Here is an 18262-nt window from a genome sequence, read left to right on the forward strand (position 1 = left end):
AGAATCCTCTGCACTGGGGCTGACGCTAACAGGGCACGCTGGCTCCCGGGGCCGGCGGCTGTCCCCAGCCCCCCGGGGCAGGCAGGCGGGGGGCTCCAGCCCGCACGGGGCGGGGGTGCCTACCTGCGGGGTAGCGCTCGTTGACGGGCCAGTTGTCCACCTGGAGCGTGGCGTTGCCCCCGCTGCGCGTGAAGCGCACCACGTGGTACTTGCCGTCGCTCACTGCCGCGTTGGGCTCCTCGATGGTGATGTCGTCCGTGCCCACGTTGAAGATCACCCCGATCGTGCCCTGGTCCTGGGGGCACGAGACACGTCAGAGGGGGGACGGGGGCAGGACAGCTGGGCTCCACCCTGGCTGCGGGAGGAGCGTGGGGGGCTGGAGGGTGCGAGCAGGGGGCGGCTGGGAGCCTGGACACCTGTGCCCCTCCAGCCCTGGGAGGGGAGTGGGAGCGGGGGGGTGCAAGCAAGGGGGCTGGGAGCCTGGACACTTGGGCTGTCTCCAGCCGGGGGGGAGTGGGAGTGGGGGCTGGGGGGCCCCCTGGGTTCACCCCAGCTCTGGGAGGAGAGCAAGGGCTGGGGGATGAGAAGGGGGGGGGGGCCGGCAGCCTGCCTGCCTGGGTCCTCTCCAGCTCTGGCAGGTGAGCGGAGGGGGAGTGGGTGCGGGAGAAGCAGCAGAGCAGTGCCCGCGGCGGTGGCTGGCTGGCTGGCAGGGGCGCGTGCGCAGACAGATAAGTAGGCAGGTAGGTGTGTGCAGAGAGATGCAGGGAGAGGACGGATGCGGGAGGGAGCGACAGAGGAGACAGAGAGGATGGATGGGACCCAGGTGGTCAGCCCCTGCTCCCCCCACCCCGGAGCTGGAGAGAACCCAGGAGTCCCGGCTCCCAGCCCCCCCTCACTCCCCTCCCAGAGCCAGAAGGACCCCAGGCGTCCCCCCCGCCCATCTGCGGCTCCGTGGAGGCAGGGGCTCCCTCCCTGGGGCCTCGTTCATCAAAGCCCGTTAATCCAGCTCCCGGAGTGCGTTAATGATCAGGCCGGGCCCGCAGAGATGGGGGGAGGCTTGGGGCTCGCTGGCTGGCCCCCTCAGTAGAGCAGGCTGCGTGTGTGTCCTGGATGCCGGGGGGGGGGGGGGGCGGTGTCTGCATGTGTCCCAGATGCCTGGGTTGCAGGCATGTCCTGGATGCTTGGGGGGGGGGGGGGGGTCCATCCTGGATGCTTGGGGCGTGTGTGTGTGTGTCCATCCTGGATGCTTGGGGGGTGTGTGTGTGTGTCCATCCTGGATGCTTGGGGGGGGGGGGGTGTGTCCATCCTGGATGCTTGGGGGGGGTGTATGCATGTGTGTATGTGTGTGTTCTGGATGCCTGGGGTGCGTGCATGTCCGGAATACTTGGGGGTGTGTATGTCCATCCTGGATGCTTGGCATGTGTGTACGTGTGTGTGTGTGTGAGCACATGTGTGTTCTGGATGCCTGGGGTGTGTGGGTGTCTTGAATGCTTGAGTGTGCGTGCGTGTGCTCATCATGGGTACTTGGTGTGTGTGTATTGCCTGGATGCCTAAGGTGCGTGTGTGCATGCGTGTCCTGGATGCTTGTGTGTGTGTGTGCGTCCCCATCCTCGGTGCTTGGGGTGTGTGTGGGTCTGTGTGTGTCCCAGTTGCCTAGGTTGTGTGTCTGTGCGTGCGCGTGTGCGTGCAAGTGTGTGTATCCACGTGTCCCCCAGATGCCTGGTTCTGCGTGTGTGTGTCCACGCACCATCGCTCCCTGTCCTCTTCAGAAAGGCCCCACGGGGGCCGTCCGCACGGGTGCACTCGTGTGTGCTGGTCCGTAACTCACTGCACCAGCTCTCCCAGGGTAGCACGCATGTGTGTGTACATGTGCAGGTGTTGGCTCATAACTCACAGCCACCATTCCTGCAGCCATGCCAGCCTCCTCCCCGGCTCTAGGAGAGCAGGGGGGCTGGGAGCCCGGACACCTGGGTTCTCCTCTTGCTTTGGGAAGGGAATGGGGGCTGGGGGCTGAGAGCCAGGCATCACACACAGTACAGACCGGCAGAGCAGAGCATGGAGGGCCATGCCCCGGGGAAGGGGCTGGAGCACACTAGGACATGGAACTGCATGCATCACAGACCACTGAGGCGAGGGTGTGATGCCGAAGCCCTGGCAAAGCAACATGGAGCAGGCAAGGGGAGGGCATTATGGGAAGATGGGCCACCGGAGCCGGCCCAAGGGCATGGGGCACACCAGGTACGGAGGGCCATCCATGGACTGCCAGAGCTGTGCACAGAGCAACAGGCCCGGCAGGGCACCTGCAATGACTGGGCGTTACATGGGACACGGGACACGGGCTGCCATGACTGGGCATTACACGGGCTGCCACAACCAGGCATTACATGGGGCACTGGCTGCCACAACCGGGTGTTACACAGGATACATGCTGCCATTGCCAGGTGTTACACAGCACACATGCCACCATGCCCAGGCATGACATGAAACACAGGCTGCCACCACTGGGCATCACACACGACCAGGCGTTACACAGGATACACACTGCTGACAGGTCACTACACGGGATACGGACCGCCAACGACCAGGAGCCATGTGGAATGGGCTGGCAGAGCCACCCCAAGATGGCCACTGTGCCAGGGAGCGGCAAGATGGCTGCTGCAAATGCCTCCTGCCGCTTTAGCCCCCAAAATGGCCTCCTGGTCGTGCCAAGCAACAAGATGCGTGGGCAGGATATCTGCTTCCCCCATAGCCTTGTTTTCCCCTCGTTAACATCAATCTCTCCCTAACGAGCTGGGCCACCCCCTCAGTGGCCTCCTAGTCATGCTATCAACAAGATGGTCGCCACCCTGGACGGCTGCTTCCTCCTCTCCCATTAACATCATGTTCTCTCCAAGAAGCTGGCCAGCTCCAAAATGGCCCCCAGTCCCGCTAAACAAGATGGCCGCTGCCCTGAGGTCTGCCCCGCTCTTGTGATCATCAAGAACAATCCCCAAAATGGCTGCCCGGTCACGCTAAGCGAGATGGCCCCTGCCCTGCTGACTGCCCCCACCTCGGCCTTCCCCCTTCTCATTAACGTCCTGCTCTCCCTAACGAGCAGAAGAACCCCAAAATGGCTGCTTGGCCGTGCTCAGCCAGCCCAGATGCCTTCTTCCCTCTCGTTAACACCACTCTCTCCCTCACGAACAGGGCCACCACCGAAATGGCCACCCGGTCACGTCAAGCGACAAGATGGCTGCTCCCGTGGCACGCGCTGGGGCCTGGGCGCCGGTCGGCCTCGCCCCTCCGGCCCTCGAGAAGAAGATGACAACAATTAAATCCGGACATCCGGCCCTGTGGCGCTGCCCGAGGGGACGACTCTGCCCTGGAGGAGTGCAGTCCCCAAGATGGCCACCGGCACCCACGCCAAGCGAAGGGGCAAAATAGCAGGTCCGTCCATCCTCCCCTTGGGCTGGCGCCACAGCTCAAGACAGAAGCGTCTCGCCTTCCAAAAAGGGGCGCGGGACTGAGACGGGGACCCCTGCGCCCGAGCCTTTGCCAGGAAACAAAATGGCTGTCGCCTGATGGCAAGATGGCCGCTGCTCGTGCCAACCTGCGAGGCGCCTTGCCAGCGGGCATCGGGGCGGGACGCGGCCGGCTCTGGGGTGGGACGCGTCCCGGCGGAGGTGGCCAGGCTGGGCCTGGGCCTGCAAGGCGGACGGACCCAGGCGTCCGGGGCAGCGGCAGGTGCGAGGCCACGTCGCCAGCCCCCCGCCGCCTGCCGAAGGCCAATCAAGGGAAATTGTTAATTAGGAGCTAATGAGACCGATCAGCTCCCAGCTCGTTAGTGCAGCTGTAATTACTATGCCAGGGCAGAGAATATGGGAGCCTGGAGACTGGGCCGGAGGGGCTGCCAGCACCGGGGGCTCCCCCTTGGCGAGGGGGCAGGGAACCCAGGGGTCCGAGCTGCCAGCCCCCGCTCTCACCCCAGGCCCTGCTGCCCTCCCTGAGCCGGCACAACCCAGGGGTGCGGGCTCAGGGCCCCCGACGGGGCGCTGGGCATGGGTGGGCACGGCGGCGCGGAGGGACGCCAGGCAGGATCCTGGTTTCACACGGGCGCGGAGGGGCGGGGAGCCCGGATGCCCGGGCTGTCTGGGAGGGGAGCGGGGGGGGCTGGGAGCCCAGACCCCCGCGCTCCCCACAGACCCTTGGGCCCCGCCGGGCCCACCCACCCGCTCGCGCGCAGCGTGCGACGGCAGCGCAGGCAGAGCTGAGGGCTCAAGGGCATCGTGCGCCTGCTCGTGCGAGGGATGGAGAGGGCGTGCAAGGCACCGTCACGGGGACACAGCTCGACACCAGGGAGAACTCAGGGGTCCGGGCCGCCTGCGGCCCACACTCCACCGCGCGCCCCTTCCCAGGGCTGGTGTCCGGGCCAGGGAGCCTGACCTGGGGAGAGCCCGGGGGTCCGGGGTCCCACCCCCCTCCCCTCCCAGCGCTAGGGAGAACCCCGGGGGTCCGGGCTCTTGGGGACTGGCCATACAACCTAACCCTCCCCCCGCCCCTCAGGAGCTACCATAATTCTGCTGACAAAGTGCATGCTGAAAACTCTGAGGTACCGTAATGCTCTTTGAAAAGCACCTGCCGCAACAGCCTGGGGCCATGCTGTCTCCAGGTGTTACCATAATTCTAGTAAGAAAGGGCAGGCAATTCCAGCAAGCCTCTCCCCAACCCCCACCTGCCTTTTTTTTTTTCTTTTCTTTCTGGGATCTACTGTAATCCTCTGAATAAATGGACACATCAGGAAGACCCTGATGATGCTGGCCATGGGCTACCTTAGGTCTACCATGATGCTACTAATAAATGGTATGCACTCACAGTCCCATGCCCTCCCCCCAGGTCTCAGCTGAAGTCTTTGGGAGCTATCATAATACCACTAACGACACCCCCATCTCCAACTGGCAAGTGCTACTGCAAGGCTATTCATACACAATGCATGCCATAACAGACACCACCCCACCATACCATAATTGCTCCTTATAAAGTGCATGCCACACTGGGGACCCCAGTTTCAGTGTGAGTTATGGCGGGGGGGGGTCCATCAAGGGGCTCCCATAACGTTACTATTAAAGTGCACACCATACCAGAGACCCTGACCCCAGTCTGGCCAGCAGTGTATGGGCGCTACCATAATACCACTAATAAAGTGCATTCTGTAATACAGACCCCCATTCCAGCCTGGGGGTGCTACCATAATGACTCTAATAAAGTGCACTCCACAACACCGACCCTGGCCCCAAACTGAGTATATGATTGCTACCGTAATACCACCAACAGAGAGCATTACAAAATGGAGACCCCGATGGCAGCAGTGGGGGAGGGGGTGCTGGCGATTACCGTAATGCTACTGAGGAAGCACAGCTGGAAGCAGGCCAGGCGCCAAGGTAGGGAAGGGCCTGCGGGGCTGACGGGCATGACAGATGCTGTGCATGGCTCCAGTGGTGGGGGAGGAAGGGAGGGCTGGCACCGATGGGAGCCTAATAGCTCTAATTAGGCAGAGGTGCTGGCAGCCAGCAGGGACTCGGTGTGACCCAGTGCCAGCCCTCGTGAGCATCACTGGGAGACAGGACTGCAGCTCCCAGCTCCCCTGCCCCCACTGCCCTCCCAGAGCTGGAGAGAGCCCAGGTGTCCGGGCTGCCAGGCCCCTGCTCTATGCCCCAAAGCGGAGGCCAGGCCCCCCCCCCGTGGGGGGTGGGGCAGCAAGCAGCCTGTCAGCCTACGTTAGCCTGCTGGGGCTGGGATGAGCTGACAAGAGGAGATGGTGCCAGGGCCTCTGGAGGCACAGGTGGGGATGGGGAGAGGGGTTGGGAGCTGAGCAGAATGGGGTAGGAAAGGACCCAGGCGTCCGGGTTCCCAGGACCCCCCGATGCTCACCCTGCAGGAACCTCACAATGGTGGTTGGTGCATGTGCACATGCACATGTGTGCTCTCTGGCATGCGTTGCTCGCTCTGCACTTGTGCAAACATGTTGCACAGGAGGTGTCTGAGTCTGGGGGCTGGGCTGAGCTGAGGCTGCCCTGTGCGGGGGGGGAGTGTATGTGCAACTGTGCCTGTGTGACCCCACTGCACTAGTGCCTGGTGCACGTGAAACACCAGTGCAATTGCACGAGAGGACCTGACTGGGCATAACGGGGTGCATGTGAGTTCGGGCAGCTGCAAGGGGACCACAAGGCTGCAGATGCTCCACACCCTCCTAGCTCAGGTATGGGGGGTCTGGGCCCAGCGACCCCCCAGCAACTGGGGACCAGCCGAGCTGAGCCTCTGGGAAGGTGTCAAGTGGGGGGCTGATTTGGGGGACAGGAAGGGGGAGGGGCCAGACTGGATACACTGGTGGGGGTGGGGGTAGGAGGGAGGTCAGTTCTGGGGTGGGGGTGGGGGGTCATAAGCTTCCAGCCCCGGAGTGAAAGGGGGGTGGGATCCAGCTGCTCCCCTGGCACTTGAGGAAATGGGAGAACCCAGGAGTTCAGGTCCCAGCCCCCGCCAGGACCCCCCATCCCCTCAGCTGGGCAGGGAGAACCCAGGTGTCCGGGCTCCCCTCCCAGTGCTGCCCGCCCACCTCCCAGCGCTGTCGTGCACCCCAGGGTCCGGGCTCCCAGCCCTGCCCCCCCGGGAACCCTGGCATCCAGGCGGGTGCTTACGATGTGCAGCTGGAGGTAGTCGCCGAGGCCGGAGGCACTGTCGACCCGCACGAGCACGGCGCTCTTCTGGTGCGTGCTGAAGCCCACGGCCAGGCGGTCGGCGCGTGTGCTGGGCCGGTCGTTGGGCGGCCACGTGTAGGTGATGAGCGCGCCGCCCTTCCCGAAGATGTACGTCGTGCCGGCTGCGGGGACAGAGTGCGTCAGGGCCAAAACCCAGGCGTCCGGGCTCCCGGCACCCTCAGCCCCACTCCCTTCAAAGCTGTGGAGGACTCGGGCATCCGGGCTCGGAGCCCTGGCTCCCCTCCGAGCTGCAGCTCTGGGGGCAACGGTCTACTCCAGGCTCCTAACGAACCCTGGGCTAACGAGCCAGCCAGGCCCAGGTGCCTGCCATAGAGACCACCTCCTTCCAAGCCTAGGCTGAAGGAGACCCTCCTCTGCCAGAGACCCCCAGCGCTGCCCCTCCCCGCCTGTCAGAGCCCAAAAGTCTCCTGGGGCACCAATTACCACTTAATGAGCCGAAGAGCGGGTGAGGAGGGAGCCCGGCCCTGGGCACAATGAGCCGTGTAAACGCGCGTGTGTGCACACAGGTACATGCATCTCAGCCCCAAGACATGCACGCTCAAGTGCACACGGGCTAACATGCGCAGGTATGTGGACCTCCAGCCTCTGAGACGCACACGTGCACACGCAGGCGGAGGGGCACAGGGGTCAGGACACACGTCCACGGACCCACACGTGCCCCCCAGCCCCACTCCCCTCACACAGCTGGGAGCAAACCCAGGCATCCCGGCTCCCAGCCCCCCTGCTCGGACCCCCCAGCCCCACTTCCCTGCCAGAGCTGGAGACATCCCGGGTGTCCGGGCTCCCAGCCCTGCAACAAGTGACTGTGGGGCTTGGCCGTGACCCCCACCCCAGCCAGCGCCCTCCCACGGCGCCAGCAGCCGTGGGCTGTCGCAATCGATGAGCAAGAGACGGTGACAAACGCTGCGGGCCGGGCGGAGAGACAGGCCCATCGCTCCGCGGCGCCACGGCCACCCGGATGCCCCCGCCCTGGCCACGCGGTGGCAGTGGGGGGACATCGGGCCTGTAGGCAGCAGGGAGACCCTACAACAACATGCAGCCCCGGGTGGGCGCCTGGGCCAATATCCTTGATGAGCAGGGGGCCAAAGATAATGTGCCTGGAGCAAGGAGAGAAGCCGGGCGTCGAGGGCCCCAGCCCCCTGCTCTCACCCCCTTGAGCTGGGGCAGAGCCCGGGCGTCCGGGCGCCGCCCCACCCCTTCCTGTCAGCGCCTCCCATGGCCAGGGGCTAATTCATATTTAATGCCCACGCCGCAGCCCCCCGCTTCACCCCCCCCACCCAATCGATCGCCATTAGCAGCTGCACTTCGCCAGCACCGGCCCACGCACGGCCCGGGGTGGAGGGGACCAATAAACTGGGCCTGTATCCGGGGCTGGGCAAGAGCCCAGGCGTCCGGGCAGCCCACATCCTCCCTCTTGCAAACCACCCGCCCCCCCAGGTGTCCTTGCTCCCAGCTGCCCCTGCTCCGACTCCTCATCTCCTGGAGCAAGGGAGGAGACAACCCGGGCGTCCAGGCTCTCGGCCCCCTGCTCTCACCTGCTCCCCACCTGGGGGAGAACCCAGGTGCCCAGGCCCCAGCACCACGAGGACGAGGACTGCAGGGGGAGGCAGGGACCTGCACGGATGTGGGTGGCTCTAGTGGGTGGGGGTCAGGGGCGGAGATGCAGGTCTGTGCTGCGGCTGGCTCTGGGGTGGGCTGTGCCGGCAACTGAGTAGAGCAGATGCAGCCAGTTCTGGGGTGGGGCAGGGACTGGGGGTACAAAGCCTGGCACTTGGGTGCAGCCAGCTCTGGGGTGGGGGGTGTCAGTGGCTGAGTAGAACAGAGACACGGCTGCCTCTGGGGTAGGGCCTTGGGCTCTGGGGATGTGGGGCTGAAATGTGGCTGCCTCTGGGGTGGGACACACCAGCAGCCGAGCAGAACAGACACAGTGACTCTGGGGGTCTTGGGGCCCAGCTCTGGGGCATGGGCAGGTCTGGGGCCATGAACCTCACTCAGTGGCAGCTTTGGCATTGTCAGGTTTCAGGGCCCCAGGAACTAGTGCTATTGTGTGTGCATGGATGCACACACATGGACACACGTGCTCATTTGCACACGCAGGCATGCACTGATGTAGTGATATCACCAAGCATGCCCACCCCCGTCCAGCTCGTGACTGTGCACACACGCGTGTGCGCACACACACACGTGCACAAGCACACATGTGGTCACACACACATGCACATCTATGCCCGGTCCCCTGTGTCCTGGGTCCCCCATTAATTCCAGACCCCCAAATTCTCACCCTCTCTCTGTCCCACAATAGCCCCACCTTGCACACACGTGTATGTGCGCAGCCCACACGCATGCCCACTCCCTGGTGCCAGAGCCCGGCCACTCCCCTCGGCTTTCCTTGCGTGTGACACTCATAACGAGGCGAATTAAGTCATTAGCAGGTAATAGCCCTGTGGGCGCTAATGACTCGCCCCCCCAGCCTGGGGATTCCCCCCTACACATACACCAGCTGCACCAATACACATGCGTGTGCAATGCTCACTCACACCCCTCACATGGGGAGGGGGTTGCATCATCCTGGCCCCCCCAGCCCCTCCTCTGCCCCCTCATTCTCATTCCCCCCACGGATGAGCAGGGGCCTGAGGTGGGAACAGGGCTGGGGGCCCGGATGCCTGGGTTCCCTCCAGCCCCAGGCGGGCAGCGGGGGTGCAGGGTGAGAGAAGGGGGCCGGGAGCCTGCATACCTGGGTCCTCTCCTTAGAGGCAGGATTCCTGCCTTCCCCAAACGCCAGACATGAGCCGGGCGAGATGGAGGCACCTGTGCAGGACACCCGAGTCCCCGTCGTCCCCAGCCCTCTGCTCTGACCCCCCAGCCCCCACTCTCCTCCCAGAGCTGGAGGGAACCCAGGCGTCCGGGGCCGCCCTGCTCTCACCCGCCATGCCCCACTCCCCTCCGATGTCAGGGAAAGGATGGGTGGAGCGATGGCGGGGTGGATGGATGAATGAATCAACAGTGGGGACGGGCAGAGGTGGCACACAGCCGGACAGACAGATCTGCCCTAGAGCGCGGCTGTATACGTGGGGGTGGACACATGCACAGACACAGGCACGTAGGGGTAGGCGGACGGGGTGGTCGGGGCAGGAGCTGGAGGAATACAGGGGGCACGGACAGATAGACCCCCCCCGGGGGTGGGGAGAGAGATAGATAGATAGATAGATAGGATGGATGATACATTGACAGATACATAGATAAATAGATGATAAATATATAGATCGAGAGATGGATGGATGATATATAGATACCTAGATGATGCATATAGATGGATGGATGATAGATAGGCGGATGGATGATGGACGGGATGGATGGATGCACGGTAGATAAGTAGATAGATGGAGAACTGTACAGACAGACACACAGACAGGTAGAGAGACAGGTGGAGGGACGGACAGACAGATGCACGGGGACATGACAGCCAGTACACTACTTGGACAGACAGGCAGGCAGACAGGGGATGGATGGACAGACAGGTGTATAGGCGGACGGCAGGGGGACGCCAGGCCGGTGGACGTATGGACAGACAGCTGGACAGACTGGGGTGGGGGTGAGGATGAGGCGGATGGACAGGCAGATGGACGGGGAGGCACGTGCAAGGGGCCGGGGTGGAGCGGGACTGCCGGAGCCGGGGGCGCACGGGGCTGGACACACGGACGCGAGAGGCTCCCCCCTTCCCCCCACAGCTCTGAACACGGCTCTAACGAGCCCCAGAGCTCCGGCGCCGCGCACCCGATCCCTGCCGTTGCCATGGCAACCCTAATACCCAGCGCCTCCCCCCCGGACGCGCTCGCCCTCCAAATGAGAGCGCATGGGGGGGGGTTAACCTCTCATGTGCTGCAGCCAGCGCCGCACCCCCCAGATTGGGGCTGGATCGGGGCCCTGTCCCCAGTGACCGTGGCCCGGATTTCCACCTCGTCCGTCCCCAGCGGGACAGCTGGCCCAGCCCCCCCAGCCCACTCCAGGGCCCAGCCAGGACTCCTGGGTTTTCCCAGGCCCCTCAGGACGTCGAGGCCGGTGTCTGGCACGGTGTCAGCAGGGGCAATTTTGGCCCCTGGATGGGTGGATGGAGGGGTGGACGGATGGACAGACATCCCCCAGCACCAACAGGCAGGTTCGAGGACAGAGGGTGGGAGAGCGCGAGGGACACTCGGGGCCTGCAGAGATCAGTGGGGGAAAGAAGGACAGAGATGGGGGGTCCGGGCAGACCGATGGACACAGTGAAAGGGGGCGATGCGCGGAGGTGGGGGATAGGCAGAGGATGGACAGAGACAGACAGGGAGATGGTCGGCAGAGCGATGGGCTGGCAGGTGGAAGGAAATAGGTAGACAAGTAGGTTCCCAGATAGAGAGATCAGTAGGTAGGTCGGTCAGTAGATAGGTAGGTAGACGGACAGACGTGCAGATGAACAAACAGAGGATAGATGAATAGAATAATCAAAGACGGACAGATAGACAGATGCATGGATGGAGGGATGAACAAATAGATGATAGGTGAATATATCGATCGCTCAATGGCAGAGAGACGGATGGCTGGAGAGGGACGGATGGACGATGAAGGTGGTGCGATGGGGAGATACGCAGCTGATGCGTAGAGGGATGGCCGGGGAAGAGGAGAGAGAGAATCGGGCACAGACAGATGCGCAGGCCCCACGCGGGGCGGAGACGGGGCAGGCTGCGTGGGGAAGAACGGACCCCCAGACAGACGGGCGGAGGGAGGGAGGGACGGACAGACGAGCGGGTGGGCAGATGACCGAGGGCGCCCTGGGCGCAGGCCAGCCCGGGATGCCTCACCCTGTGGCTGCGGAGGGGACAGGTGTCTCAGCCTGGGGGTGCACCAAGGCCTCTGTCCGGGGGGTGCTGGGTGGCCCCAACCCTGGGCCAGAGCCAGGCATGGAAGCCGGGAGTCCGGGCCCTGCTCCCCGCTGCGCCTCCCCCAGAGCTGGGGGAACCCAGGGCTCCGGGCTCCCGGCTCCCCTGCTCGATCCCCCACTCCCCTCCCAGGACTGAAGCAAACCCAGGCATCCGGGCTTTCCGCTCTCTTCCTTTACACCCCCAGCCCCCAGTCGTCTCCCAGAGCTGGGGGAACCCAGGCGCCCGGGCTCCTACCCCCTGCCCTCACCCCCGGGCGCCGCTCCCCTCCCAGAGCGTGAGAGAGACCCGGCGTCCGCGCTCCCAACCCCCCCGCCAGGGAGAGAGCCCAGGCGTCGGGCCTGGCGCCGGCTGCTGCACTGCTCTCACCCCCCGGACCCCCCCGCCCGGGGAGGACCCCAGGTGTCCAGTCCCCAGTGGCCCCCATCCGGGAGAACCCAGGCGGCCGGACTCCCTGGCCCGGGGTCACAGGCTGGACGCCCAGGATGGACAGATGGACGGGACCCCTCCTCCCCAGCTGCTCCCGGAGATGCTGGCTGCTGGGGGGGGGCAGTGAGGGGGGGGTCCATGAGGGGGCTGCCCCCGCCCCACCGGCTGCAGGGCTGGAGGTGCGGATGGAGGGAGCCGGAGAGCGAGGGAAGGTGGAAATGGAGGAGAGAGAAGGGGGGGAGGGGCGCGGCCGCGGCAATGCGGCTGGGGGGGCTGCGGGGATGGGGGGGCCAGGCAGCCCCCCGGGAGGAGGGATTAACCCCTCACACCTTGAAGCTGCCAGGAGAAGCCATGGCAGCAATGCCCCCCCCAGTTACCTGCCCCCACCCTGGACTGGAGTATTGCCCCCCCCGGGGGTTTCCCATCCAGGCCTGGCCCTTCCCCCCTGCCCGTTTGAACACCATTCCAACACCGGAGGCAACAGCACCGGGTGCCCCCCACAATCCTCCTTGCCCCACGGGGGGTGACAGGGGCCAGGCAGGCTGTGGGGGGAGAACTTAGGAGTCCTGAGAGCCCCTGCCCCCCCCCCAGTTCCCAGACGTCCGGGGCTGGGATTGGGAGGGCGGGGGGCAGTCTGGCCTGGCCCGGGTATTATGTAATGGGGTTGCACTGCCTGTACGGACCCCCGTATGGCTGGCACCGACTGTATAGGCCCCTGCACAACCAGTACTGACTGTATGGAGTCCTGCACCGCCGGCGCCGACTGTACAGAGCCCCAGACCACTAAAGCCGACTGTAAATCCCCCCACACCTTCAGGACCGGCTGCATAGCTCCTTGCACCACCAGCACCAACTGTAAAGAGTCCTGGACCACCGGTGTCAACTATACAGACCCTCCCACACTGTCGGTGCTGACTGTATAGCTCCCTGCACCGCTGGTGCCAGCAGTGCAAAGTCCCGGACCACTGGCACTGACTGTACAGTGTCCCGGACTGCTGGTACTGACTGTAGAGCCCCATGCACCCTCCAGACCAGCTCAGCCCCCCAGACCACCGGCACCAACTGTACAGTGTCCCAGACCACCGGTACCAACTGCATGGAGGCCCAGACCACCGGCACTGATGGTACAACCCCTTGCACAGGGAGCAGTGGCTGTACAGAGCCCCAGACCACTGGCACTGACTGTACAGACTCCAGCACAACCAGCAGCGGCTGTTGAGTCCCCTGCACACCTAGTGCCAACTGTACAGAGCTCCACACCCTCAGGATTGACTGTACAGCCCCACACAATGCCGGCACCAACTACACAGAGGCCTGGATGGCCGGGACTGACTCTACACCACCTGCACCATGGGTCCCAACTGTACAGCCCCTCGTGCCACTGGTACTGACTGTACGAAGACCTAGACCACCAATACCTACTGTACAGCCCCCTGTACCACCTGCACTGACTGTACAGTCCCCTACATCGCTGGTACTGACCATTCAGCCCATCACACCCTCAGGACCGAATGTAACAGCCCCCAGGCCACCAGGACTGACTGTACAGGCCCCTGTTCTGCCAGCACCGACTGTACAGCTCCTTGGACCTCCAGCACCAACTGTACAGAGCCCCCGCACCACCGGCACCGGCTGTATGGCATCTGAACCACCTCAACTGACTGTACAGAGCCCCACACCACTGGTCCAGACTGTCCAAGCCCCCCAAACCACCAGCACCGACTGTTCAAACCCCATCCCTGCACCACCAGGGCCAACACTGCAAGGGTGCAGTGCTCCATGCCACTGGCATCAACACTGGGGGCAGGCTGCTCCCCAGCGCCGGGACAGACACCCCCATCCCTCTGGCACTGACTGTGCCATCTCCTGGGCCATCGTGCCACTGGGGCCCACAGCCAGATGATGGCTGTACCTACCCGCTCCCTGGCACCAACACTCGGGCTCCACATTGACAACAGCCCTCCCCACCATCAGACACACATAGCATGGACCCCGGACTGGGTACTAGCCCCCCAGCACCCATCAGGTCCCCCCCAGAGCATGAGGGCGAGGGGAAAGGAGAGGGGCAAGTGGGGCTGGGGGCCTGGATGTCTGCGTTCTCTGGGAGGGGAGTGGGGCTGGGAGGTGAGAGCAGGGAGTGAGGCCAGGAGCCCAGACACTGGGGTCTCCCCTGGGCCCCTTCCCCTCCATCTTCACTGCCCTCTGGCTGCCCCACAAGAGTGTGGGCAGCCTCCCCTTCCCCATCCCACCCCTGGGGGGGCTTGGCTCCAGGGATGGGGGCAGAGGGGCCTGGTGTGTCCCCTCCTACATGCAGTGAGTTTGACCAGGCTCAGTGAGGACACTGAGGGGAAAGTACCATGGTAGAAAGGTGGGGGGGGGTCCATGGGAAGAAGAGACCATGGCAGGGGGGCAGGGGAGTTACCATAATGGTATGGACCAGGGGAGGGGGATGGGAAAGGTGGGGGCTGCCCCAGGCATGGTGGGGGGCAGAAGGGCAGGGGCAAGGCCGGGGGGGGGAGCATAGGGGGGCCAGGGGCTGCCAGGGCATGTGGGGGGACAGGAAGGGTCCCAGGCAGGCAGGGTAGGCCAGGGCAGACGCTGCCCTTCTTGTGATCCCCCCCCAAGGTGATGAAGGGGCTACAGTTGGGTGGGGGTTGGGGTGCCCCTATCCTGTGCCCCCAGGTCATGGGGGAGCTGTGGCTGGGTGAGGGGGTCCCAGGGAGAGGCTAGGGGGCTCCCAGGGGGGCTCAGCAATGGGGGAAGGGGGCCATTGCCAGGGAGACAAGGGGCTGGGGTCCCAGGATGGGATGAGGGAGCTGGGGGGTCTCACCAGCCTGTGTCCCCCCAGGTGATGGAGGTGACTGCAGCCAGGTGGGCCTGGCCGTAAGGATGGGGTTGGGGGTCTTGGGGAGGGTATCATCTTCCCGTCCCCCCTGCCCAGGTGCTGGGAGGGGTTGGGGCCAAGCTGGCGGGGAGGGGCAAGTACTGCAGCTGTGGCTAGACAGTGCTGTGGGTCCTAGGGGGGCTCCCCATCCTGTACGCCCAGGTGATAGGGCCTGTGACCAGTTGAGCGGGGTCCCCACAGGTGCTGGGGGCCGTGTCCAGGTGGGGGTCCAGAAGGAGGGGACCATGGGCTCAAGGTGGCAGTCCCTCATCTTGTACACCCAGGAGATGGGGGCTGTGGCCAGGTGAGGGGGGCATCTGGGGGACCCCCCCAGGTGCTGAGGCTGTGACCTGGTAGGGCTGGGGGTCCTGGGCAGGGATGAAGGATCGCCCCCTATCCTGTACGCCCAGGTAATGGGGGATGCAGCCAGGTAAGAGGGGGGTCCCCCAGCCTGTACCCTCAGGTGATGGGGGATGCAGTCAGGTGGGGGTCCTGGGGGAGGGGACCAGCAGTTCCCTGTCCTGTACCCCCAGGTGATGGGGTGTCCCCACAGGTGCTGGGGGACCGTGGCTAGGTGGGGGTCCTGGAGGAGGGGCCGTGGCCCAGTGGGGGGTCCCTCAGCCTTTAGCCCCAGGTGCTGGGAGTCCCCAGGTGCTGGGGGGGGCCGTGGCCAGGTGGGGGTCCTGGGGGTGGGGATCAGGGGACCAAGGTGGGGTGATGGGGGCTGTGGCCAGGTAAAGGTGGGCCATGGCCAGGTGGCAGTCCTGGAGGAGGGGACCAGGGGTCCAAGGGGGGTTCTCGATCCTGTACCCCCAGGTGAGGGGGGCTGTGGCCAGGTAGGGATACTGGGAGAGGGGACCAGGGGTCCAAGAGGGGGTCCCCATCCTGTACCCCCAGGTCAGGTGGGGGTCCCAGAGAGGGTCCAAGGGGGGGTCCCCCAGCGGGGGGTGGGGGCCCCACTTACCGTGGCCGCCGCGGGTGAGGAAGGGTGTGCGGTTGATGGCGATGGGCACGGTGCCGTGCTTGCTGTGGAAGTGGTGCACGTGGTGGGTGGTGCTGAGGCTGGACGAGACCCGGGCGGCGCCCACCGGGCCCCCCAGCGCCCCCAGCGCCAGGGCCAGCGCCAGGGCCCCCAGCGCCGACCCCCCGCCCCCGCCGCCCCGCCGCCGCATGGCCTCAGCGCCGCATCCGCTGGGGGGGCAGGGGGGCAGGAGCGGGGGGGGCAACCCCTGGGGGGGCTGCAAAAATTGGGGGGGGGGGAAGAAAGCCCCCGGGGTCCGCTCACAGCCCGGGGGCCATGGCGCTGCCCCGGGGTCCGGGGGGGCCCGGCACCCGCGGCATCAAGGGGACCCCGGCATCCGGCAGGGGAGGGATGCAGGAATGGATGGACCAGTGCAGGGAGGGAGGGATGCGGGAGGATGGAGGGAGGGATGCGGGAGGATGGATGCGGGGACGGAGGAGCCGGCGGGGGGCTCAGGGGGGGTCCCTGCCCATGCCGGGGGCTGCGGCGGGCGCTGGCTCGGCGGGCGCTGGCTGCTCGGCTGGTGCGTGCTGCAGAGGAGAGGGAAGGCTGGAAGGAGGGAGCGGGAAGGGGGCGGCGGAGGGAGGAGGAGGGAGCGATGGAGGAAGGGGGAGGAGGAGGCGGCGGCGGCCGGGAGGGAGCGCAGCGCTGCTCCGAGAGGGAAGGATGGCCCGGGAGTGCCCCCCCCCCAGGTACTAGCCGCTCCTAGCCTGGGTATCAGCCCCCTCCCCAGCCGGGGTCCCCTCTGCTCAGCTTGAGCCCCCCCCACTAGAGTACCAGCCCATCCAGCCTGGGTACTGCCCCCTGGGTTTCAGCTCCCCTAGCCTGGGCACTGCTCCCCCCCAGTATCACCCCCCCAACTAGGTTTCAGCCCCCCTAGCCTGGGCATTGCCCCCCCACCGGGTATTCCCCCCCAGTTGAGTTTCGGCACCCCCCCAGCCTGGGTACTGCCCCCCACCCCCTGTATTAGCATCTCCAGCTAGGTTCAGCTCCCCCTAGCCTGGGTTTCAGCCCCTCTGGGGATCCCCCCCCCTTTCCAGCCTGGGTATTGCCACCCCTGCTGGGTATAGCCCCCCCAGCTGGCTATCAACCTCCCTTGGTATCAGGACCCTCCTGGCTGGGTACTGGCCCCCCAGGTATCTGCTCCCCCGGGTATTGCCCCACTTAGGCTTGGTATCATGCCCTCCATTTATCACTCCCTCCACTGGGTATTGTCCCCCCAGGTATCACCCCTGCCAGGTATTGCCCCACTTACGCTGGGTATGCTGCCCTCCAGTTATCACCCCCCCCCACTGGATAGCGCCCCCGCCAGGTACCAGCCCCTCCCTCTGACTGGATATCAGCCCCCCTCACTGGGTATCTCTGTCCAGCACCAGCCCCCCCATGGGTCATGCCCCCCATTGCTTTCAGCCCCCCGCACCTGCAACCATGTCCCCCAGAGCCAGGGCACACGCCTGCACACACATGTAGCACAGCTGTGGTGCTCACATGCACCCCACACTCATCCATACACATGGGCAGCCTGTCACACTTCCCTCATGTGTGCCCGTGCACTTTGTGCTGCAGGCACGACCCAGTCACGCTTCCTATGTGTGTGCACATAGACACAGCACGCATCAGGCAGGAGGCCTGCCGTGGTTCCCACAGGTGTGTCTGCACGCACCTCACATGGCAGACACGAACTTGTCACACTTCCCACATGTGCACAAGGACACAGCACATGCATGCAGGCATGCACACAGTCATGCTTCCCACACATGTGCACACAGACACAGTGCACAGCACACACAGGTATGCACACAACCTGTCACACTTCCCACCCATGTGCACACAGACACGGCACACAGCCATACACATGCCCTGCCATGCTTCCCCCACATATGCACATGGACACAGTGTACATCACACAGGCATGTGTGCACCTGGTCACACTTCCCATGTATGCACACAGACACAGCTCGCATCACACACAGCCATGCACGCACCGTCATGCTTCCCACACACATGCACACAGACACAGCGCACATCACACATAGGCATGAACCAATCCTCTCATACTTCCCATGCATGTGCCCACAGATACAGCTTGTATTGCACACAGGCCTGCAAGCAACCTGTCACACTTCCCACATGTGTGCACACAGATGCCATGAACACACCCTGTTCCTCTTCCCACACGTGCACACGGACACAGCAAACACCATGTGCCCGCACAGCCTGTCACACTTCCCCAGCGTGTTTTGTGCCCACTGTGCACAAGCCC

At 64.8% G+C, this 18262-nt stretch overlaps 1 protein-coding gene across 5 annotated transcripts in view; it reads right to left on the bottom strand.

The window, feature by feature from the left end:
• Window positions 1–18262, bottom strand: part of NRXN2 (neurexin 2) — a 100227-nt gene that overhangs the window by 15744 nt on the left and 66221 nt on the right. For all 5 annotated transcript variants that reach the window (XM_090050853.1, XM_090050851.1, XM_090050852.1 and 2 more), the window contains 2 exons: window positions 6672–6853; window positions 124–295 (listed from right to left, as the gene is read on the bottom strand). In XM_090050853.1, the coding sequence (XP_089906979.1) occupies window positions 124–295; window positions 6672–6853 (354 nt within the window). The remainder of the gene's footprint in view (window positions 1–123; window positions 296–6671; window positions 6854–18262) is intronic.

The sequence above is a fragment of the Crocodylus siamensis genome, chromosome 6 (genome assembly GCF_052110815.1).
Source record: "Crocodylus siamensis isolate JL-2025a chromosome 6, ASM5211081v1, whole genome shotgun sequence".
NCBI lineage: Eukaryota > Metazoa > Chordata > Crocodylia > Crocodylidae > Crocodylus > Crocodylus siamensis.